Below are 23,334 nucleotides of genomic sequence, written 5' to 3'. Positions count from 1 at the left end.
AGTTGGCAATGAAGCAGGGGGAAGAAAGAAGCAGATGGAGAAATTCACCAGGTGGCTGATCTAGAAAGGACTTTGTATGTAAGAGGCTTGATTGTCCGTGGAGAGGAAAGAGCCCCCAGAAGAGTAGCAAGATGAATGGAGGCTGCTCAGACCCTGCTGCAAAGTCTGCAAAACCCGAGGCCTCTAAGCCTGGGTCCTGGAGGAGAGAGGACCTGGCCGGGCCGGGGCTCACAAGCAGAGGCAGCCCGGGAGGTGGGGAAACGATGGGACTGCGGGTCGGGGGCGAAATGCTCGGCCCTGAAGGTCTGGCCGGAGGAGTCTCCCAGCAACCCTCTCTGCCTCTTCACAGAGAAAGGAGACCATGTCTCCCTCCTGGGGGGCTTGGCAAGCTCTGGTCAGGAAAACGGTGGGGGTGGGCACCGACGGCCTGACGGAGCAGGGCGGAGCTGGGCGGAGGACGCCCGCCTCCCTCCACTGGTGCTCTCAGGTGACAGACCCCACCAGACCCCGCCCCGCCTCGCTGCATATTCCGGAGGCCCACCGCCGGCTCTGAGAGCAGCCTTCGCCTCCAGTGCGTGCGTGGACCGGCACCCATCCTCCAGAACCCGCCGCGCGTTATGGCCGCTGCGGCAGCCCCCCGCGGCCTCCTTATTCTCCTACAGGTGCTCGGGCTCGCCCTGGCTCAGATCGTAAGTTCCGCGGTCGTTTTGCTGGCAGGGTCCTGGGTTCGAGGTCCAGGGTTCAGGATCGGGAGTTTGCCTGTCTCCCACCCTCTACTGACACCCCCCTGGCCCGAGGGGACAGCGGTAGACAGTCCCGGGCGCAGGCCCCTCTATGCGGGTGGCTTCGTGAAAGAAGGTGGATGAGCCGGGGAGCCCGAGGGTCCCTGATCCAAGATGCCCGGGACTGGCGGCGCAGGGCAGGAACTGACGCTCAGTCCTGGCAGCCGAGGGAGCCCAGGTGGCGGGGAAGACAATGCTGCCCATTGACCCGGCTACAGAGCCTCCACCCCCGCCACCTCCCGGGGGGCGCCGGCTCCAGCCAGACGCCGCTGTCGCCGGGCTGAGGCTTCTCCTGCCCACCCGCGCGGGTCCTCGTTTCCTAGTGTCGGCTGGGGGTGCGGGCACCTAACGCGACCCTTGCGCGGGTAGGATAGAGTCCGCGCTGTCTGGTGCCGGCACGGGTCGCAGCTCTCCTGCGGTGCGCCATCCTGGCACTTCCCGGCCCGGGGAGGGCATGGGCACCTGGCACGCGTGGGACCCCCTGTCTAAGTCAGGGCTTGCTGGGTAAGAGGAGCACTCCAAGGAAGAAAGATCAGGGTGCTCCCAGTGGGAAGAGAGTACACCTTCCCCTCCCTAAGTCTCCTTTCTCTGTGCCTTCTCCACTTTCTTATGGGGTTTTACTTGCACCAAGGGGAGAGAAGGAGATGCCAATTCGCCTCCTATACCTGTTGTTCCTCCAAAAGTAACAATACGAGCTACTATTCATTGAGGATCAAAGTCTGGGTAGGCACCATATGCGTGTCAAGCGTAATTTACTTGAGCCGCCAGCATCTCCATCTGTACCCCATTAAGACAGCCCTAGGACAACTTGTTACAGTGAAAGGAATCGTCCACGAACCTTTAATCTTTCTGTGCCTGTTTCTTCGCTTTCAAATTGCGGCCCTTAATAGAATTCGCCGGAGAGTTCTGAGCATTTAATAAGATAATCGACGTAATGGTACACAGTACCGAGTACATAGTAGGCTCTAAACAAACAGGAGCTCTTGGCTCCCTGAAGAGCTAGCTCCCTTTACCAGGGGAGTTGCGATACTAGGACACCGCTCCCAGGGTCGTTTGCAACCCTTGGGACGCCCAACATCCTGCACTGAGGGCTGCACCCTTGCCTGTGTTTTCAGAGAGGACCGCCAGGAGAGCCCGGGCCCCCAGGCCCTCCTGGGCCGCCAGGAGTACCTGGATCTGATGGCATCGACGTGAGTCTAACTTGGGACGGAAGGGGGAAGGGAGGCGGCGGACAAAGGAGAACTTTATGAGTGATGGAAATGGGGTGGGGATCGGGGAGCCTGTGTCTGACGTTGTAGTGCCCCCAGTCGCCAGTAGGCGGCACCGGCCCGCACCACAAGGAGCCTGTTTGTTCCGCAGAAACCTCAACCCAGTTCTGAAATGCAGAGCCCGTTATAGCCGCCCTCAGACAAGGGAGCGCTGTTCGGTCTGACGACCACAGCTCACAGCGAGTCCTTATCCCCCTCCCTTCCTTTCCTCTACTTTTGGAGTAGGAGACGCCTTAACCTCTCGCGCCGCCTCGGCACACCTAGACGCCTCTACAGGATAACTGGGAGCCTTGATCGGACCCACTAACTGGGGCCACACTCCCGTCTCTTCCCTTTCCTTTTTTCTTCCGAAATTTAGAATCATCTGGGCTTGTTCCCCTGCCCTCCCTAGCATGGTGAGGGTTAAAAACCTCATTCTGGAGGCTCCCCCAGGAGGTCAGCTCTATGTTTACCGTCTGGACAGACTTCTATTCAGCATGGTGTCCCCACCCCCAAACCCAGGGAGTTGGGCCCCCGGCCAGGCCCAGGCTACTGCAGGCTCAGGAATGCCTGGGGGCCTCTCTGGGGCAGAATCTTACTCCACCGGCCCTGACTGTCTTCACCAAAGGTCCTTTGTCACTGGTAAAAAGGTCCTTCCCTCCTTAGGAACATTTTGGATCTACTCCTTCTTGGCCCCCTTCGTCCTTGCCCCTGCCCCAGCCTCTAGTTTCATCTGACAGTCCAGAATGGAGCAGCAGCTCACCTCACTCCTCCCCACCTTCGCTAAAAGTCCTGCCCCCTTTTTCCCCACAGTTGCCCAAGTCCAAGAGGGTCAGCTCTCCCGGCTACCTTAGAGCCCTCAGCCCAGTTGCAGGCCTCAGAACTGACACCTTAACAACAGCAGCATTACTAAACCCCCTGCATGTGGATATCCCCCTCTCCAGCTGCCTGGGGTTGGTTTCAATGAACCTACAAATGTCTTGGAGGAAAAGGGGGCTATTTTCCCAGAAAATACCAGACTGAGGGGACTCAGAACAGAAGAAAGGAGCTTGAGGAGATGAGCCTTTGGTACTGGCCAGCCAGAGGTGCTCACTGGGGAAGCATGAGTCAGTGTTGTCTCATCAACTTGAATCTTGCAGGGTGACAAGGGACCCCCTGGGAAAGCTGGCCCTCCGGTGAGTGCTTTTTTGCCTTTGAATTCTCACTTTTAATTCTCCCAGTTCTTGCTCTCCTTTAGCTAATATTTGCTCCATCTCTATTTTTAAGGGATCCAAGGGAGAGCCTGGCAAACCTGGGCCAGATGGGCCCGATGGGAAGCCTGGGATTGATGTGAGTACCTGAACACTGGGCAGGGCAGGGTAGGGCTCAGCCTATTGACTTCCAGAGCCTGGTTCTGGCTTCTTCGCTCATCTTCTGTTCAGAGTGGGCATCAGGATGAAGAATGTTCAGCTGTAAGCCTCCCCTTTACCTTCATATGACTTGTGAGCTCACTGGAAACTCACACCACTGAATCCAACTGGGGTCCAGAGAAGGGCTCTATTTTCTGTAGGGTTCAGAGTTTTCCTGCTTGGCCGCAGCATCAGAACTTAGTCTCACGTTTCTGGCATCCGGGGATCAGTCTGAATACACCAGGTGGGGCTAACCTTGTGTGCCATACCCTTTCCTCCTTTATCCATCCGGATCCCCTCCACAATCCAAGGCACAACTCAGAAGAGGAACATCATTTAGTTGGTACCACAGAGCTCCCAAGAGCCCCCAAAGCTATAGGATACTAGACACAGCCAGTCCCAAGGGGAAGAGAACAGACATCTACTGGGGGATACATTTAGATCAGTCACCGGAATGGGAGGAAGGAGGGGCACCCATGAGTTGCCTCTGCCCTGCCGGCTCAAGAGGTGTGACCAAGGCTGGGACCGGTTATCAGGGCCCCTCCCAACTTGTATACACCCCCACAAAGATTACCAATTACATTGCCTTCTACCAGCACATTGGTTCTCACATCCATCCCAGATAGGAAACATAATCAACTCAATTTGCAGATAAGAAAACTCAGGATCAGAAAAGTCTTTAGGGCAGACATCAAGTTTATGGGCAGCACAGGCTCCTTGGTCTCCTAGACTTCTAAACTGGGAGACATAAAACCTAGGCCAGCAAGTCTTCAGGCCTTAGTTTCTCCTCTTTCAAAAGAGGATAATTGGGGCTGGGATTGTGGCTCAGCGGTAGAGCACTTGTCTAGCATGGGCGGGACCTAGGTTCCATCCTCAGCACCACATGCAAATAAAGGCATTGTGTTATGTCCATCTACATCTAAAAAATAAATATTTTTTTTTAAAAGAGGATAATTGTTCTTTTCATAGCTTCCCAGGGAACCAGGGAAAGGGGAAAGGAAGTGTGTTAAGGTCCCTAGGCCTTCATGGGGTATGATGAAAGGAAGCCTCTGTCCAGTCAAGAGAATCCCCTGAAACTTCTCTTTCCCCCAGGTCAGGGAGCATGTTGTCCTACCTTCTCTTTCTTCCCTAGGGTGTAACTGGAGCCAAAGGAGAGCCTGGTTCTGTGGGGAATCCTGGAGTCAAGGTAAGTAGCTGGGGACTCAGTGTGGGCAACCTAGGCCTGGAGTTTGGAAGAGGCTACAGTAGAAAGGAGCAGGGACCCAAGAGACCCAGTCTCTAATCCTCTCCCATTGTTCTTCCAGGGCCAACCCGGGCTCCCAGGCCCCCCTGGCCTGCCAGTAAGTACAATATGCAATGGATACTAGGGACCCTCTGTGGGTAGAAAGGACCTGCAGAGAGAGCCATGAACCCAATTTCCTTTTCTTCTGTTCCAGGGCCCTGGTTTTGCTGGACCTCCTGTAAGTCCTCAGGGATGCAGCAGGGTCCCTGGGACTCCCAGAGAAGGAGGGGACAACAGTAGGACTTCTAGCATAGTTTTCATGGGGAGGGGCCAGTATGCTATGATAGTGCCAGGAATGGCCTGGCTGTGGAGATGCTGCTAGCCCACTCTGTGCCTGTCCACGAACTCCAGGGCAGACATCAAGTATATGAAATTTTTTGATCCTTAGAGCCCCAATCTGTTAATCTCTCTGGTGTTGGTAAAAGTCATAGTGGAGAAAGGGCCTTGGGTGCCTATCCCTACTTTCCTGCCCTGGATGGATTGATGCTCTGAGGCATCCTGGACAGCCATATTTCTGCTCCCTAGGGACCTCCAGGACCTGTTGGCCTCCCTGGTGAGATTGGAATCCCAGGCCCCAAGGTGAGTCCTAGCCTCACTCTGCCTCTTGCTCTCTGTCTCCAGGCTGGCAAACTTGGGTGGACTCCAGATAGTTTCTGGACCTGCCTCTGGCCAGTGGGGTGGTTGTGGGGGGCGGTCCTCCAGTTTCAGGGCAGAAACTTTTCCTGCTGAGTCTACTCTGCAGCACGTCTTTCAGGAAGGTTAAGGGCTGGTACCATCCTCTGCCAATCTTCTTGATCTCCCCATGTAATGACTCTCAGGAAGTGTCCTGGAAGGCAGGGTGGACAGGGCAGTGGCAGGAACCAGAAGATGGAGCTGGGAGGACTGGATGGTAGTATGATTTGGGCCTGTTTTGCTTCCAGGGGGATCCAGGACCAGAGGGACCATCAGGGCCCCCAGGCCCCCCTGGGAAACCGGTTAGTGTCCTCAGACTCCCCTCCCCCACATGGCCATTTGCTCCTGGGGAAGTGGCTTGGGGTGGGAAAGGGTCTGCTCAGGTTCCATCTTCATACATTTCCTCTTAGGGACGCCCAGGAACCATTCAGGGCCTGGAAGGCAGTGCTGACTTCCTGGTGAGAAGTGGGGTCTGGGACAAGGCTGATGGGGGTGTCATGGAGATAGGGTCTATGGGTAGTGAGGAGGTGCAGTGGTAGAGATTCAGCCAGGTGAACTGGGAAACTGTTTAAGGAGTTGGCAAAATGGAGATGCACTGACCAGCTGGCCTGAGCCAGGCAAGTTACCTTGGGGTCCTGTTGGATTTTCTTTCCAGTGTCCAACCAACTGTCCAGCTGGTGTGAAAGGGCCCCCAGGGCTGCAGGGAGTAAAGGTAAGAGCCCTTGTTCTGAGAGGGAGAAGCAAGCTTTTGGGAAGAGACCTCCTGCTGAGTTCATTCCTTCCCTTCAGGGGCATCCTGGCAGACGGGGCATTCTGGGTGATCCTGGCCGCCAGGGAAAGCCGGTGAGTCTAAGGGCAGAGGGCCGTGAGATGGTGGCTAGATGGAGACAGTCCTTCAGCAGCCTGTCCCCATTTTTCATCTCTTCCCCTGTTCCGTGGGTCTAGGGTACAGAGCCTTGAGCTGGGAGGCAGGAAGATTATGTTCCAGACCAATGTGTCTCTGGGCAAGTCCTTTCTCTTTGTGTGGTCTCATTTTCCCACCCGTGATGTGGAACTGCATGGTCTAAAGGTCTTTCCTATCTGCCTGTGCTAGGGAAGGTGACTGGTATCTTTGCTTGTCTCTATATTTGTCTCTTTACCTGCCTGCCTGTCTGATAATTCATCTTTGTTTTTAGGGTCCCAAGGGAGATGTGGGTGCCTCTGGAGAGCAAGGCATCCCTGGACCACCGGTAAGAAACACCTTTCCCAGTGGCCTCTTTCTTCCTGGGAGCCCTTGATGGGGTCATTACCCTGCTCAGGCCTCTAGTTTATAAGAGACCTGTGTCCAGCCGAGCATATACCTGTAATTCTAGAGGCTCGGGAGGCTGAGGCAGAAGGATCACAAATTCAAAGCCACCCTCAGAAATGCAAAGGGACTAAGCAACTCAGTGAGACCTTGTCTCTAAATAAAATACAAAATAGGGCTGGGATGTGGCTTAGTGGTTGAGTGCCCCTGAGTTCAATCCCTGATTATCCCCCCGCCCCCCGCAAAAAAAAAAAAAATAGACCTGTGTCCAGTTGGGAGTATTTCTGAGTAGGAAGAAGGAGACTGAGGCTTTCAGGAATTAGGGGACAGGAACCAAAGCTGTCAGCTGGAAGGTCTAGCTGAAGTCCAGGTTCTGCCACTGTCCTTCAAGTGGCCGTGGTCAGTCCCTCTCCATTTCTGAGCCTTCAAATGAGATTTCCCATCTACAAGACAGGGACTATGTTGCCTACTTCAAAGGGGCATTGTGAAAAGGGCTAGGGGGGTCCAAAAAGATATCATGAAATGGGCCTTGTAATTGCCTTTTTATCATTTTTGCTTTGACAGGGTCCCCAGGGCATTAGGGGCTACCCAGGAATGGCAGGACCTAAGGGAGAAACGGTAAGTAAATCTAGGTAGGTGTGTCCTGCAAGAGCTGCTATGACCAGCCCTCTGAGGTCCAGCCAGGACTGACCTCAACCCTTTTCTCTCCCCAGGGTCTTCGTGGGTATAAAGGCATGATGGGCTCCATTGGTGCTCCTGGGTCACCGGTAAGACTGCTCGTGTCCCCTGGAGCCAGGCTGGAACCCTTAGGGCTACAGAGTGGGTACTGCTCCCCTTGAACCCATGTGACCTATATTGTTGTTCCTTATTGCCAGGGTGAGGAAGGTCCAAGAGGGCCACCAGGTCGAGCTGGGGAGAAGGGTGATGTGGTAAGTTCTCAGGCACCCATTGTCTAGCCAGTGCCCCTGGAGACTACTGGGCAGAACTCTATTCCCCTCAAGGCTGGTGTATGTATACACACACTCACACATACACATACACACGAGTACGTATGTATGTGTGTGCGACTGTGTGGGGGTGGTTCAGACCATCTGTGCCAAGAGCCCAGTTGGCCCAAATTCAGATTTCAGGAGAAGCCATGGGATCCAGTCCCAGGGTCACTGGGGCCAGACAATGAAATTCCAGCAAATCAGCCATGGGGCTAATGGGATTTGGTTGGATGCTGGTTCTCCTCACTCTTCTTCTTTTTAATTAGTAGATTTTTTCTGAGCAGTTTTAAGTTTACAGAAAATTTGAACAAAAAGCACAATTAGCTATTTCATTATTATTTTATTTTTAATGCAAATTTTAAAATATGCATAAAAGTAGAGAGAATGTTATAATGACTCCCATATGGCAGTCTCGTGGGTTCCACAGTTATTGACATTTTGCCATACACACTTCATCTGTCCCCCTTCCCCTTCTTCCTTCATTTGTTATTTATTGCTTTGCTCTGAGGTTCTCAAGCAAATCCTTGGCATTGTGTCATTTTACTCCTAAACACTTCAGTGTATCTCTAAAAATAAGAATGTTTTCTCACAGAACCACATCATTATTATAACTAACAAAATAAAGAAATATTCTTCTCCTACTACTGTGGATTAAACTCAGGGGTGCTTGACCACTGAGCTAAACCCTCATCCCCTTTTAAACTTTAACTCTAACCCTAGGGCTTCCCTAAATTGGAACTTGAAATCCTCCTAAATTGCTGGGATTACAGGCATGCCTCACTGTGTCTGACAAACAACTATTCTTTAACATCACTTAATAATCCCTCTTCCTGCTGAGCCAAACCCAGTCTAGCCCCACTGCTTGGCACTCACCTCTACACCCTCCTCCTGGTTCTAAGTTCCTCTCCTTCAGAGGAACACAGGATGGTCTGTGCCACAGGTACTCTGGAACCCAGAGGCTACAGATCTCAGCTGTACCCCTCTCTGTGCAGCTAGGCAGGGGCTCCTTATCCTGAAGGTGATGTGATCTCTATTTACTTTGCAGGGTAGCCAAGGTGCACCAGGACCCCAGGGGATAACAGGCCCAAAGGGAGCAACTGTAAGTGCCAGAGGCCCAGTCCCTGACCCATGTGGACAGGGTTGGGTCAGTTTGTCTAAACCCCTGGAAGAAGAGCCTGAATTCGAACTCTGCTGCATGCAGGCTGGCTCTGTAATCTGGGAAGTTCTCCTTTTCTGTGCCTTAGTTTCTTCAATCATAAATAGGGGTGATGCTATAGGAGAGATCCTGGGAAACTTGTTCCATGTGGGGTACTCATCCACATGAAGGAGGGACTGTGGAGTTTCCCACTTCAGCTCCCCTCCCCTAGTTGGCTAGTAAGGTTTCCTGAGATGGGCAGACCCCTTTCCTACCTGCATATTGCAGCTGCCACAGAGGGTCATGTGTGGGTGGTCTGACTCCAGGAATATCCCCATTGTGAGTCTCCCTTGAACTGTCCTCCTGAGCAGGGCCCCCCAGGCATCGATGGCAAGGATGGAACCCCAGGCATACCTGGCATGAAGGTAAGAGTGGGAACTGCTGGGCTTTGAGTCCCATCACATGATCCTGGGGGCCTTGGAGTTGGGAATCCTCTGTAGTGTCTCTGGAACATCTCTTCTTGCCTTTGATCTGTTTCCCTACCTGCACTGGGGTGGAAGCCATGGACCCTTAGCTGCAGTTCTAATTTGTGCTTCTGATTCCTTGTCTCTTCAGGGCCACGTAGGACAGGCAGGACGACCAGGAAGCCCAGGCCACCAGGGCTTAGCAGTAAGTATTAGGTAGAGCCACAGGGGTTGCCTGTGGACAAGTTGCTTCTCCTCAGACGGGGAAGTCAAGCATTCTGTTGCCTACCTCCCTATGAGGGCATGAGTGGCTGAAGAGATTGAAAACTACACCTGGTCTCTCATTAAAAAAAAATTTTTTTTAGTTGTAGATAGACATATTACCTTTATTTATTTGTTTATGGTGCTGAGAATCAAACCCAGTGCCTCACACATGCTAGGCAAGCACTCTACCACTGAGCCACATCCCTAGCCCCTACACCTGGTTTCTTGCTGTATCACCATGTCTTGCCTCATTACCACTTCTTGTGGGTCCGGCCTGTGCCTGCAGGCACTCACTGTGGGCCTAGATGCATAAAAAGGTGCTCATCTTTTCCCCCCTGGACACAGGCCCTGGTAGGCAATTCAGTCTCTGTAACCCTTTCCTTCTCCCACCAGGCCTCAGGGCAGGGGTGGAAAATACAGTCAAGTTTTTGACTCCACTCCTGGGTTTTCTGGAACAGAGGAAATCTGGATTCAGGATGGGAAGCAAAGCAACAGGTACTTGGGGTTCCCTTGTGCCAGTGTAGCAACTGATGTCTATTTCTCTTGGCAGGGTGTGCCGGGCCAGCCAGGGACAAAAGGAGGTCCTGGAGATAAGGTAAGGTGACCCCCAACTGGGAGCAGAATTGGTTCCACGTGAGCAAGGGAGCTGGAGGGCAGGGAATGGGCATGGCTTAATGACTACAAGGTCAACCAAGGCTCTCGAAACAGCCTGAATGCAAATTATCTCTCTCCTTGCTCTCCCACTACCAGCTCACCCTTGGCCTGCCTTAGTGGAGACTGGATGGCATGGCTTTAAATCTACAGAAAAAACAAACACAGAGAACTTGTCCAAGAACATCCTCTCCCCCTCCCCTATTCATTTGGTTGTAGACTGTATTCAGTGTTCATTGGGCTGAGGCCAAGGGCCAACTGGGTCATCCAGAGTAACCTGAAAATTGTGTTCCTGCAGGGTGAGCCTGGCCAGCAGGGTCTCCCTGGATTTTCTGGTCCCCCTGGGAAGGAGGTAAGTGCCCTATCCACTGACACAGGGGCCTTTGGCTCTTCTAGGTCTGAGGGCTTTGCACTCAGTGGGGCCAGAGTGAGGTCATGGGATGGAGCCCCAATCTGAGGAGCACTCTGGGTTAGTTGGGTGTCTGTCCTGACCCACTAACCACCTTTCTCCTTTCTGAGCCCATTTCCTAATTGAAGCCAATTAGCTGAGATCTATGGGAGGGGAGGGGTGACCCATAGGTCCTATTAGGCCTATATGTATCCCCAATTTCTCCTTCCTTCAGGGAGAGCCAGGACCCAGAGGAGAAATTGGTCCTCGGGGCATCGTGGGACAGAAGGTAAGTGTCTGGTGCAGTGGTCCCTCCCCTGGAGTACTTGCAGCAGCTGGCACTAGTAGATTCAGGATTTGGGTCCTCTCTCTGGCAACACCTCAATTTGCTGGTCTGTGAAATGGAGCAAAGGACCCCCTGCTGGTGACAGCAGGAATGGAGGACAGTTGACCCTGCCAAGGTCTGGGGCCTGGCAGGGGGTGGCTACCCCTGCAGAAAGCCAGGGCATGACCTTCTCTTTCCATTTCAGGGTGACCAGGGTGAAAGGGGGCCAGTGGGACAGCCAGGTCCCCAAGGACGACAGGTGAGCATAGCCAACTAAAGGGGGCTGCTGGGGGCATATCTGGGCACTTCAGTTTATTTACTACTCTCTTTTCTTTTCTCCTCAGGGCCCCAAGGGAGAGCAGGGAGCCCCTGGAATCCCAGGACCCCAAGGCTTGCCAGGCATCAAGGGAGATAAGGTGCACCAAATGGGGCTGGAAAATTTCTGGGAATGCAGCCCCAAAACTGGGGGAGGGGCGCTGGGGGAGCTTAGTTAGATCGTAAGCGCTCCAACAGCGGGCCCAGGACTTGGGATCCTGGAGGGACCCTGTGGCCCCTCCCCTCCCTGGAGGGGGAAATTCCCCAAGCCCTTTGTCTTGCTTTCTCTAGGGCTCCCCAGGAAAGCCCGGGCCCCGCGGCGGAGTGGTGAGTCCCAGTGCCCCGTTCAGTCTTCGTGGGGTCCCGAGCTTGGGGCATCAGGTTGTCTACCCTAGCCTTGGTGGCGCCGCCCCACTTCACATCCCCACTGCACCTGACCAGAGACTCTTTCTCTGCAGGGAGACCCGGGGGTGGCCGGCCTCCCGGGGGAGAAAGGCGAGAAGGTGAGTGGGTAGTGCGGGGGTGGCGGGGAGCGAGGGCTTTTGTACCCCAGAGTATCCACCGCCTGATGACTGTGCTCCCTGTACGTGCAGGGCGAATCTGGTGAGCCGGGGCCCAAGGGACAGGTGAGTCACACTCTCCCTTCCCTGAGGTTACCGCACTTCCCTGGGCTGCCCTGGGACCTCCTCCTCCCGACCATCCCATCCCCTCCCCTCCCCTCCCCTCCCCTCCCCTCCCCTCCCCTCCCCTCCCCTCCCCTCCCCCGCCAAGCCTGGCGCAGTCTCACCCGGCGCTGTCTCTGCCCCGCCCCCGGCAGCCAGGAGTCCGCGGAGAGCAGGGCTACCCTGGCCCCAGCGGGGATGCTGGCGCCCCAGGAGTGCAGGGTTACCCTGGGCTGCCTGGCCCTCGAGGACAGGCTGGAGACCGAGGCGTGCCAGGACTGCCAGGGAGACAGGGCGTGGCGGTAAGTTGGCCCCCAGGGCAGAGGGGTTCTGCTAGTTAGATCTCTAATCCCCCAAAGTCTGGAAGTTCCCAGAGGCCCTCTGGCTTCCCTGAGGCTGGCTCATGGGGTAAGGATGCTGGGGAAGGAAGCAGAAAGGGTTTCAGTCAGAAACAAAAATCCTTTCTGGGAAGATAAGGGATCTGGAGGGGGTCAGAAGCTGCAGGAGGGGCATCCTGGCAGCCAGAGGCTTCTTCCTGAAAGACTTTCTCTGCCTTCAGGGCCGAGCTGCTAGTGACCAGCACATCGAAGATGTGGTGCTGAAGATGATGCAAGGTGAGAGGAGGGGGTAACCCCTCCCCATAGCCTATTTCAGGGCTTGGGCATCCTTCAGGAGCCTCTCCATGCGGTCTTGCCAGAGATCTGGAGTCCCAAGTGCTCATTCCAGTTCTACCTCCAAGGAGCTGCAGGAAATCTGGATATATCACTCTGGACAGGGCCTTAAGAAAAGGGAACTTAAAAGTGGGACTTTTCAATTTGTAGACCTAGAGGCCAGGGGCCATCAGGATGCTCTGCCTTCCATCTCATAGACCTCTTTCCCCTCTCTCCCTCCAGAGCAACTGGCAGAGGTGGCTGTGAGTGCCAAGCGGGAAGCCCTTGGCTCAGTTGGGATGATGGGTCCTCCAGGACCACCTGGCCCGCCTGGATACCCAGGCAAGCAGGGCCCGAATGGGCACCCTGGCCCTCGAGGAATTCCAGGAGTCGTGGGAGCTGTGGGTCAGATTGGCAATACTGGGCCCAAGGGTGAGTGCTGTTCTCTGAAGGGAGTGTGGGCTGGGCAGTGGGAATTTGGCCAAGGCTGGCTGATGTTCAACCTCCTGTTCCCCACCCCTAACTCAGTCAGACTGTGGAGTAGACACCCCTGGGCTCTTCCCCCAAACCACACTGATGGAAAACAATGCACTGTTTATAGCTTTGGGAAGGTTATTTTTTTTACTGGTAACCCCATAAACATCATCTTTCCATGTCTCTGCAGATAGACTCAGAATCCAGACTCTTCAATTTGCTCACTATGTACTCTGAACAAGTTACCCATTAATTTCCCTGGGCCTTAGGTTTATCATTGGTGAAATGGACATGTTAATAGTACTGACCTCATAGTGTTTAGTGGGGATTACCTTTAGCAGTAATTTAGAGTTGTTCTTAGTTTACTGCTTGGTAAATGCTAGATATTGTCATTGCATGTTTTCCTGTAAGTAACTTTATCAGATGCATAGTCTTCCATCCTCTGTCTGGACCTCTCTTTATTTAACCAGCCCTAGGTGGTCATTTCCAGCTTTCCCCTATTTTGAACTAGCACAAAACTGGAATAATTGCTGTATGTAAAACATAAATTAAATATCAAACCAGGTGGGAAAAACATTTTCTAAATTTTGAAAAACTAAGACCCCGTTTTTTGTCTGCAGGAAAGCGTGGAGAGAAGGGTGACCAAGGAGAAGTAGGGCGTGGGCACCCTGGGATGCCTGGGCCCCCAGGGATCCCAGGTAAGAACTTGGCCCTGCTTGGCTATAATTGTTCCTGAACTTGAGGATTAATGACTCACAGACACTTGGGTTTCTTCCATGGATGCTTCACACTCATCCAACTTGAAGCACCCAGGAGTCCCTGGGTGGGGGCTGACTGGGAAGTGGAAGCTGGCACTCTGAGGACTTCCTGAGATGTAGTTTCTTCATGAAGGGGAAGGACAGGCATGTGTTCCCAAGATTCACTGACTGGGAACTGGGCATAGTGGACAATCTCAGAATCACTGTCTTCAAAGAGTCCCTTCTTCCTGTGGTATCCCTGGCCTCATTTCCCCATCTGAACTATTTCTCCACTTCAGAATTCTAAGCTGAGTCAGGAGAAGGCCCTAATGTCATGACTCTTTTATAGGACTCCCTGGCCGGCCTGGGCAGGCAATCAACGGCAAGGATGGAGACAGAGGGTCCCCAGGGGCTCCAGGAGAAGCAGGCCGACCTGGCCTGCCAGGCCCTGTGGGACTGCCAGGTTTCTGTGAGCCTGCAGCCTGCCTGGGGGCTTCAGCCTATGCCTCAGCCCGACTCACTGAGCCGGGATCCATCAAGGGGCCATGACAGCAGCACAGAACACAGCCCACAGGCATCCTGGGTCCCCTTGAAGTGGACAGATACTCCAGCCCAGGAAACTAGCTTTCCCAGGACCTTCTGTCTGGGACTCAGTGGTCCTAAGGACAGAAGTTCTAAAACATGAGGAAAAGGAAGAGAGAGCATCACAGTGAAAAGGTAGCTGACAGGTCAACTGTCACCAGAGAGTGGACACTCCAAAGGGAACAGTATGGACAGGATGGCTTTCCTTCTGGAGCACAAGTTTGGATGTTACCAAATGTCTCCTTTATCTGTTCCATTCTCCACTGGCCATCTTGTCCTTGGGACAGGTAGGCTGAGGTCCCTCTTGGTTCCTGATCCCATTCTTATTCTATGGACTCACTGGATGACTGCTGGGGGTGACTTCTCTGAGGTGGGCATCCTTAAGCCAGCCCCACTTCCTTCCTGCTTCTCACCTGAGTATTTAAACTCCATCTCCCTTTTCTTTTTGCCATTACCCTCTTCTACCCCCTTTTCCCAGTATCCACCATGGCCTTTCTGTAAATAAAAACCCCCAACTTAGTTACAAACCAGAACATGAGTTGTTGGTCTCAAGTTTTCTTTCTTTTCCTTTTTCTTTTGCAGTGTGGAGGATCAAACCCAGGCTAGGCAAACACTCTACCATTTAGCTACATCCCCAGACATGGGCTCAATTTCTTGTGGATGGGGATGGAGGTTGGCACTGCTTCCACCATCTGGGCAGAGTTGCCAGGGGCTAGGGAAGGGGAGAGGGATGTGGGGCACATCCTGAATTGTGAGCATGGAGACAGCATGGCCTATATGAGGAACATCTGTGGGGAAGAGCTAGGGAAGGGCAGGCAGATGATTATTTGCTGTGTGGCTTTGGGCAAACCCCTTCTGAACATTTGGATATCTGTAGCAAGGACTCAGTCATGTTATATTTATCCAAACATAGCACACCCAGTGTCCTGTCAGGGCCTGGCAACTGGGAGTCCTCTGGAGTTTTGGTGCCTGATATGTGCCGCCCTGGGGTAGGAGCTTAGAGTGGAAGATATAAGACCTACCTGGCTGTTGCCTTCCTTGGGCTGTGTGTGTGTGTGTGTGTGTGTGTGTGTGTGTGTGTATGTGTGTGTGTGTGTGTGGTGCTGGGGATCAAACCCAGGGCCTTGTGCATGCAAGCAAGCATTCTACCAACTGGGCTATATCCCCAACCCTTCCACAAGCTTTAAGCTATGAGAAAAACACACATGGGCCTGGCTGATCAAAATCTGGAGGAGACTGGCTCTCTCTAGGCTAGCTAGGAACTTCTGAAATTCAAAAGGCAACCAATTTGTTTATCCCAGTATTGATGTGAACATGTGTTGCCCCCAAAAGAAGCACTCTGCCATCTGTAGCTGTTTGGAAGCCCTGGATTCCAGCCTGAGGTCCAAGCATCTTCTGATCATCTGTGGCCCTCCCACACCTCACCACGAATGCCCATCCTCACTTCTCCCTTCCTCAATATTCATGCTAGTGACACTGAACTCACTTATCCCATCCCAGGGACACCAGAAGGGCCAAGGTGGAGTAGCACCAAGATAGCTTTGCTCTTAGTGCTTGGCAAATCCTGTTAGAGCACCCCAGACCCCACAGAGATCCTGATAAATGCCTGCCAGGAAGCCCTTAGAATACAGAGCGCCCAGGGGAGGGAGGAAAGAGGACAAAAGCTGCCCCTGAACAGGCTCTTAGGTACTATAAACCTGGGTCATATATTTGGTCCTAGTACCTGAAACCTTGGACTTGGAGAACATACCTATGCCCTGAGGTTTCCTTATTTGCAAATCCTTTTCTTGTCCCTCTCTGTGACTTTACAGGACTGAGTCCACTAGAGGGTTTCAACTACCACAGAGAAATTGATGATTCATTTCTTATGACTCAGGCTTTAACAGGACTGAAAGGGAGCTAATTCCAAAGGACCAGTGTCCAGTACCCTTTATGAGACTTTCTGGTGGGTGAATTTCACTCAGCCCATTTAGTGTGATCTACAAGTCTCCCACATGCCTCTCTGACCTCACCCCTATGCTCAGACCCTGGTCCATTCCACCCTGGCCATGCCAGTCCCGGTGCTGCTCCTGACATGCCATGCTGCACATGTGCTAAACCTGCTGTTGGAATGCTGTTCCCCCAAATATTATTACTGCTCGCCACCTTGCTCCAGGCTTCCAGGTCCCCTCCTGTACTTGATTGTTTCTTCTGAACATTTATCATATTCAACATAAAACACCAATGGCAGGAATTTTGATCTCCCATTTACTTTCTATTTTCCAGCACACTATGAATGAATCATATTTCAGGTTGCTCAAAGGAGTAAGACCCCACCAATGATCAAACCAGAAAGGAAGAGACTTGGTCTCAGCTTGTGGGTGGCTGAGGTATGTTCAAATGGCCAAGTATTCCAGTTATTCTTACTACTGCCAAGAATAGAGACCAAGCCCTCTATAAGCGAGTCTTGGAAGACAGAAAATCTAGTACAACAAAAAGGAAGTAGGAACTCAACTCCACTGTTTGCAATTAGGAAAAGAGAGATTTAAGCAGCTTAACAGAAAGGACATTGAGCCATGTGTGGTGGCAGACACCTGTAACTCCAGGTATTCAGGAGGCTGGGGAGGAGGATCACAAGTTCAAGGCCAGTCTAGGCAACTTAGCAAACCCGCCCCCCCCCCACCAAAATAAAATGAAGAAAGCCCTGAGGGTGTAGCTCAGTGGTGGAGTGGTACTGGATTCTATCCCCAAGAGACAGGGAGAGAGCGAGAGACACAGACATAGACACTGCTAGAAACAGTCCAGCCCCTTCCAGAGGCTCACTACCAAATCCAGGACACAGTCTGGCTGGCCTCCCCAACTACCACTTCAGTCTACACAGGACTTCTTGCTGGGAAAGCAATGGGAGCCCCTATCCACTAGTTCCCTGCTTCTATACTTTCTCCTAACAAAGAGGCCAGAGTGACCCCGTTAAATCAAGGCAGATCATGTCACTTCTTGGTGCCAAACCTTCAATGGTTTCCCACCATACCAAAAGCCTGAATTCTTACAATGACCTACTAAATCTGCCCTCCCTCCTAACTGTATCTCCTACTCCCCTCCAGCACACAGACTGGCCCCTTGGCCGCCACAATAAAGCCTTCATACTTGAGGCTACCTCTTCCTAAGATGCCCCAGACATCTGCTTAGACCACTAGTCACTGAACCCTATTACATTGTTTTTTCCTATACATACCTACCTACCTACCTATGATAATGTTTAGCTTATAAATTAAGCACAATAGGAGGATAAAAATAATAAAAGAAATATTATAATATGCTATAATAAAATTATAGTGTCTCTTGAAAGACTTAGGACAAATATCAATATTTTTGCAACATGGTCAGAAAGCAAAACCAGGATGGCAGGGGCTACTATATCTTATATGAGTCATAGGGGGCTCTGATCCAAAAATACAAAGTTACCCACCCACCAGGTATATGCAGTCCTATTTTCATGTTTTCAGAACACATGGGGGTATCTTTCTCTTCATCTCTAGTCCAACTCTTCAGGAAGTCCTCTTCCCTGGAAACTATCCTGGATAATAAGAGCCTAGGATTCCCCTGGTACAATTTCATCCCACCAAACTGCACTTTTTCTGACATACAGGTGCTTTTGTTACTTGCTCACATCATTATGATTTGTTTTTGTAGTACTGGGAATTAAACCCAGGACTTTGCAGATGTCCTGGCAAGCACTCTACTCCTGAGCTACATCTCCCCCAACCTTTCCCAAAGAGGCAGAATACTAGCAAGCTCTCAGACTTCAGCAAAGGGTCAACCCAGATAAAGGCAGTATATACACACAACACAGGCTCTGCCTTGGATTCAAAGATCAACTTTGTTGGTGACATGCCCTTTCATTCCAGACTTTGACCAACTTGATTCTGCTCCCTGTTCATCTGTCAGATCTCAGGGAGCAGAGTCTCACTCTGGTCAGCATCTCAGGAACCCATCAGTCAGTCTCCTTTTGGCTCTACTTATGCCTCTGGCATCCATACACTGTGAGTGACTAGATCAATTACATAATAAAATACTAATTACTATTGCCATATGTAAGGAAGATCAAAGAGGCAGCCAGGGCAGATCAAGCAGACCCAAAATAACCTGATGTTACAAAATGAAGAAATGATTACAAATAAAGCTTTGAGGAAACATTGGCAAGAACTGGAATGGTCTACAGAAGAAGGCCATGAAGAGCAGGAGGAAGCCATGAAGAGAATTGTGTGAGACATGGGTAATGGTGTTAATAACACTCAGCATTACGACTATATTGTCATACACTAGCACCCCACTCCCCTAAGGTAACGGTCACACTGGTGGGCAACATATGACACACAAACTACATCATAAAGACAAGTTATGTAAATCTGCATTGCGATTTTTAATGTTTCACTTGTGCAGAACTGAAAATTGTATTTAAAGGCACAGAAGGAAGGAAAGGCAGTTTTCAGAGCATGAAGTCACAGGAAAAGGATGCTGGATAAAAAACACAGGTCAGCTGTGCTTTAGCTATAGGAAAATAATAATACAGTACTAAACTAGATTTTTATTTTTATTATATTTCCATGTGAAGAAGACATCACTCAAATGTCAGCTGAGCAAATGACTTTATGGCCAGACACCAAAGGTACTCAGTCGGTCCCACTTTGGAATAAATGCCCAGAAGGTAAACATTATCAGTGAGTGGGAACGTCAGGCACAAAATAAGTTCTCATTCAAAAAGTGGACAGAGATTTGAAGCAGTCAAACCTACAGCTTTTAAAACTGGAAATCATTCATGACATTTGTTTTGATGGAAAACGTTACCTATATAATAAGAACTATAATTTTCAAAATTGGAATCAAGCCTAATTAAATACTACTTATGATTACAGATAAAAATTACAAAAATAAAAATGGAAACTCTTCTGTCCTTGAAAGATAAAAAACTATATTTTTCCTATAATATTGTAAGAGAATCATCAGTATATCACTCGTATGTCTCTTAAGATGTTATTCTTTTTCCCTGTTCTGCCACTTTTAATATTGCAAAATCTGTTCAATTTTTGCTATGTGGAAGGATGAATTGTTTAATTAACTACAAGAAAATGACTGAATGAGAAAAATCTAGTTTACCTACCCCACCCACCAGGTGGAAGGAAAGATAAAAATTGTCATTTTTTAAAAAACAAAAACAAAACTCAATGATTTAAAACATCCTATACATAATTTCTAATTTCAAAACAATATTAGAAATTCCTGATCAGTGTGCACCAAAGAGAGGGAACAGAAATTTGAAATTTGGAGAACCATACAGCATATTTCTAACGACTTTCATTAAATAATACTAGCCTTACCAACTATTATCTTTCTTTCTTATTTAAAACACTGATTGGCCAGGTTAAATCATAACAGCATGAAGGTAAAAACAAGTTTCAACTTAGGCATGAGCACAATGATTTCTGCCTCACAGAACTCAACAGTAATGTTCCCTCTTTTAAATGCCCCTATTACCTTGCAGGCAGATTAAATATAAGTGTATAAATAAAACAAGGTCTGTATTTTCTTAAATAATTTTACAAACTGATGGTGAATCAGATGTTGAAGATAAAACTATGCCTTTAAAAATATTCAGCCTCAAAATTTTATCCAGTGTTTCCTTTAAGAAATGGATTATTTAAATCATTTTTGAAATGAGATAGTAAATGTATTTAAATCTTCTGTACTTAATCATTTTTCTTAAAAAAAAAAAAAAAAAAAAGTTTAAAAACATCAAGAGCTGGAACATGCTGCCAGGACAGAAATAATGAAAAATGTCTTCAGTCATAGACCCTGAGCATCTCAGTCTTGTTTTGTACTTCTCAAAGCTTGAAGTCTTTCTAGTAGTGGAGGATGAGAATAATGCCACATTGAAAACAACCAGTCAGAAACAGGGAATCCCAAGTTATCTTTGTTTAGTTTGATCAAAGCAGAATATAAGTCTTTAGCTTTCCCAAGTTTCTTGGCAAATGCATCAGCTTGAAACTCAAATCTGCGACTTAGGACTGTTAGACAAAAAGAAAGAACCTGAAAAGGGAAAGGAAATGTTTTAGCCATCCTGCATCTCTTTGCTGTCCCGGAATATTCTCTAAGCTGAGACTGCAGTTGAAACCCATTATGGTAAGAAGAAGGGCAGGTCAAATGAAACAGCACTGGTACTTTGGGAAACTATGGAGAGAAATTATTATAAACTGTGCCTTTTCCCACCAAGCAAACAGACCAGACACAAAAATATATCCACACAAATGTTATTCTTACTAAAAAACAGCTGTTTCTGAGAAGCTGCCATGTGCAGGAACTAAGATAGACATTTTACATATTCTCTAGCAATCTCTTACTTCTGCTGTACAGTTTAAGAAGTGAAGCTCAGTGGGGTTAGACAAACTGCTGGAGGTGACACAATTCAAAGGTATAGTGCTGAACTTCCTGGTGACTCCAAAGCCAGAGCACACTACCTTTCAGAGACAGACTTAAGTCATGGTATTTTGTATTTGGAACACCCCCCAATCCCAGCTTTTTTTTTTTTTCCTTTAAAAAAATATTCTTAATCACTTATCTATATTCATTTATTTATTGGTATGGGGACTGAACCCAGAGGTACTTAACCACTGTGCTACCTCTCCAGCCCTTTTCATTTTTCTAAAAATTTGAGACAAGGTCTCACTACATTAGCTTAGGGTCTTGCTAAACTGCTGAAATGGGCCTCTAATTTGTAATCCTCCTGTGTCAGCCTATTTAGTTGCTGGGGTTACAGGTGTGCACCACTACACTTGGTCCACTTATTTACCTTTAAAGGATCATGACACTCTTCAGTGATATTATTCTAAAAAATTGTCACATTCTGACAATAATTTCAAAATTGAATTTTTTATTAGTGTTCTGATCTATGGTAATATTGCCAGAATAAGTATACAAGTTTTGAAGACCATTATGAAAGGAAAAAATCCATTTGAAAATTAAATTATGAGAGGAACATTTCTTTTCATACTGAAGTACTACAAGTTGAATAACATAATGTCTGTTTCTTAACTCAAAATATTCTGAAATCAGGTATGGTGGCACACACCTCTAATCCCAGCTACTTGGGATGCTGAGGCAGGAGAATCTCAAGTTCAAGGTCAGGCTGGACAACTCAGTGAAACTCTTTTTTTTTTTTTTTAAAGAGAGAGTGAGAGAGGAGAGAGAGAGAGAGAGAGAGAGAGAGAGAGAGAGAGAGAGAGAGAGAGAGAGAGAGAGAGAGAGAGAGAGAGAGAAAGAGAGAATTTTTAACATTTATTTTTTAGTTCTCGGCGGACACAACATCTTTGTTGGTATGTGGTGCTGAGGATGGAACCCGGGCCGCACGCACGCCAGGCGAGCGCTCTACCGCTTGAGCCACATCCCCAGCCTCAGTGAAACTCTTTATCAATTAAAAATAAAAAGGTCTGGGAATATAGCTCAGTGGTAGAGTACTTGCCTAACATACATGAGGCCCTGAGTTCAATCATCAGCACCACATAAAAAAAGTACAACTGCTAGGAAGTACAGCAGTCTGGGTTCATGTAGTACACACAACTCAGTGTCCCTAAGGAATTCCTGAATTGTGACAGAAGACAAAATGGCTGGCACATTAACATGCAACTGTAATCCCAGCAACTTGGGAGGCTGAGGATCACAAGTTAAAAGCCAGCTTCATCAACTTAGCAAGACCCTGTCTCAAAATAAAAAATAAAAGGAGCTGGGGATGTAGCTCAGTGGTAGAGTGCCCCTGGGTTCAATTCCCAATATTGGGGTGGGGTGGGGTGGAGAGACAAATGATTATTTTATTATAAAACTGATATTCTACAAGCAGTAACAAACTGTATAATATAAAATATTAATATTCTCTACAAAAGTTAAAACAAAATATTAAAATGTTTAGGGGCTGGGGTGGTGGCTCAGTGGTAGAATGCTCGCCTAGCATGCATGAGGCACTGGGTTCGATCCTCAGCACCACATAAAAACAAACTAATGTATCCACCTAAAACTAAAAATATATAAATAAACAAATATTTTAAAAATGTATTAAAATGTTTAAAAATAATAAATCTTATACTTCTCTACAAAGTTTAGTTTATGTTGACAATGCTATACAGATATGATCTATTCATCTCCATTTTTCTTTTCTTTTTTTTTTTAATATCTATCTTTTTTAGTTGTAGTTAGACACAATATCTTTATATGTGGTACTGAGGATTGAACCCAGGGCCTCACACATGCTAGGCAAGTGCTCTACCACTGAGCCACATTCCCAGCCCTTTTTGTTGTTTTATTTTATTTTTGTTTCTGTGGCAATGGGGATCAAACCAGGGGTCTGTGCATGAGCTCTACCCTGAACTACATCCCCAGTCCTATACACCCACTTTTTAAATAAAGAAATAGGATTCATTTAGCTTGTCTTTTTTTTTTTTTTTAAAGAGAGAGAGAGAGAAAGGGAGAGAGAGAGAGAATTTTAATATTTATTTTTCTTAGTTTTCGGCAGACACAACATCTTTGTTTGTATGTGGTGCTGAGGATCGAACCTGGGCCGCACGCATGCCACGCGAGCGCGCTACCGCTTGAGCCACATCCCCAGCCCCATTTAGCTTGTCTTAAAACCCTTACTACACAACTTAAAGAAAGAATTCTTCAGAATGGAGGGACTAGATCCCCAGTATTATTTCTTGCCTATGTTGTAAGCCTTACCAAATATCATGAAATGGTGCCATTGTCAGATTTGTGACATGGTCTCATTAACCTATGTCTTATCACCCATATGGAACCCCCCATCACAGCAGCGATTCTTCAACTATCACAGAGCAGTGGTTCTTCAACTTCACCCAGTTTTGATTTAGAAGGTCCTGAGTGGAACTCTAAGGCTATTTTGAGTCAGGAGTTCATAGAACAGAATCAGAGGAACACAGCCATATAACCTCCCTTAATCTTGTCATGTGTATACTCAATTTTTATTTTTTAGTCCCTTCATGGTGAAGGTTTTCATCTATG

The 23,334-nt window shown here is 48.9% G+C and overlaps 2 protein-coding genes across 3 annotated transcripts in view; one reads left to right on the top strand and one right to left on the bottom strand.

Annotated features, from left to right (window-relative positions):
* Positions 1-488: 488 nt before the first annotated feature.
* Positions 489-14,825, top strand: Col9a2 (collagen type IX alpha 2 chain). Its single transcript, XM_005317866.5, has 32 exons — positions 489-689; positions 1,898-1,972; positions 3,169-3,204; positions 3,296-3,358; positions 4,550-4,603; positions 4,722-4,757; positions 4,854-4,877; positions 5,225-5,278; positions 5,620-5,673; positions 5,782-5,829; positions 6,027-6,083; positions 6,161-6,214; positions 6,547-6,600; positions 7,221-7,274; positions 7,370-7,423; positions 7,532-7,585; positions 8,691-8,744; positions 9,152-9,205; positions 9,396-9,449; positions 10,059-10,103; positions 10,458-10,511; positions 10,783-10,836; positions 11,078-11,131; positions 11,217-11,288; positions 11,479-11,514; positions 11,646-11,690; positions 11,781-11,813; positions 12,005-12,151; positions 12,409-12,463; positions 12,743-12,931; positions 13,594-13,671; positions 14,060-14,825. The coding sequence occupies exons 1-32, from the start codon at positions 618-620 to the stop codon at positions 14,257-14,259; spliced, it is 2,067 nt and encodes a 688-aa protein (XP_005317923.2). The 5' UTR covers positions 489-617; the 3' UTR covers positions 14,260-14,825.
* Positions 14,826-18,847: 4,022 nt separating this feature from the next.
* The window catches only part of Zmpste24 (zinc metallopeptidase STE24), a 42,638-nt gene continuing 38,151 nt past the window's right edge, over positions 18,848-23,334 (bottom strand). For both annotated transcript variants that reach the window (XM_078026020.1, XM_005317865.4), the window contains exon 10: positions 18,848-20,358. In XM_078026020.1, coding sequence (XP_077882146.1) covers positions 20,134-20,358 — 225 coding nt within the window. In that variant the 3' untranslated portion in view covers positions 18,848-20,133. The remainder of the gene's footprint in view (positions 20,359-23,334) is intronic.

This window comes from Ictidomys tridecemlineatus, chromosome 11 (assembly GCF_052094955.1).
Source record: "Ictidomys tridecemlineatus isolate mIctTri1 chromosome 11, mIctTri1.hap1, whole genome shotgun sequence".
NCBI classification, from domain to species: domain Eukaryota; kingdom Metazoa; phylum Chordata; class Mammalia; order Rodentia; family Sciuridae; genus Ictidomys; species Ictidomys tridecemlineatus.
Note: the sequence above shows the minus strand (reverse complement) of the source record. Positions and strands in the feature narration are given on the sequence as shown.

Bases quoted from the DNA above. Each gene is read 5' to 3' on its own strand.
- Col9a2 (XM_005317866.5), top strand. From the start codon at position 618: ATGGCCGCTGCGGCAGCCCCCCGCGGCCTCCTTATTCTCCTACAGGTG. The intron at 5,830-6,026 runs GTGAGAAGTGGG...TTTTCTTTCCAG, and splicing joins AAGGCAGTGCTGACTTCCTG to TGTCCAACCAACTGTCCAGC. The intron at 6,084-6,160 runs GTAAGAGCCCTT...CCTTCCCTTCAG, and splicing joins CAGGGCTGCAGGGAGTAAAG to GGGCATCCTGGCAGACGGGG.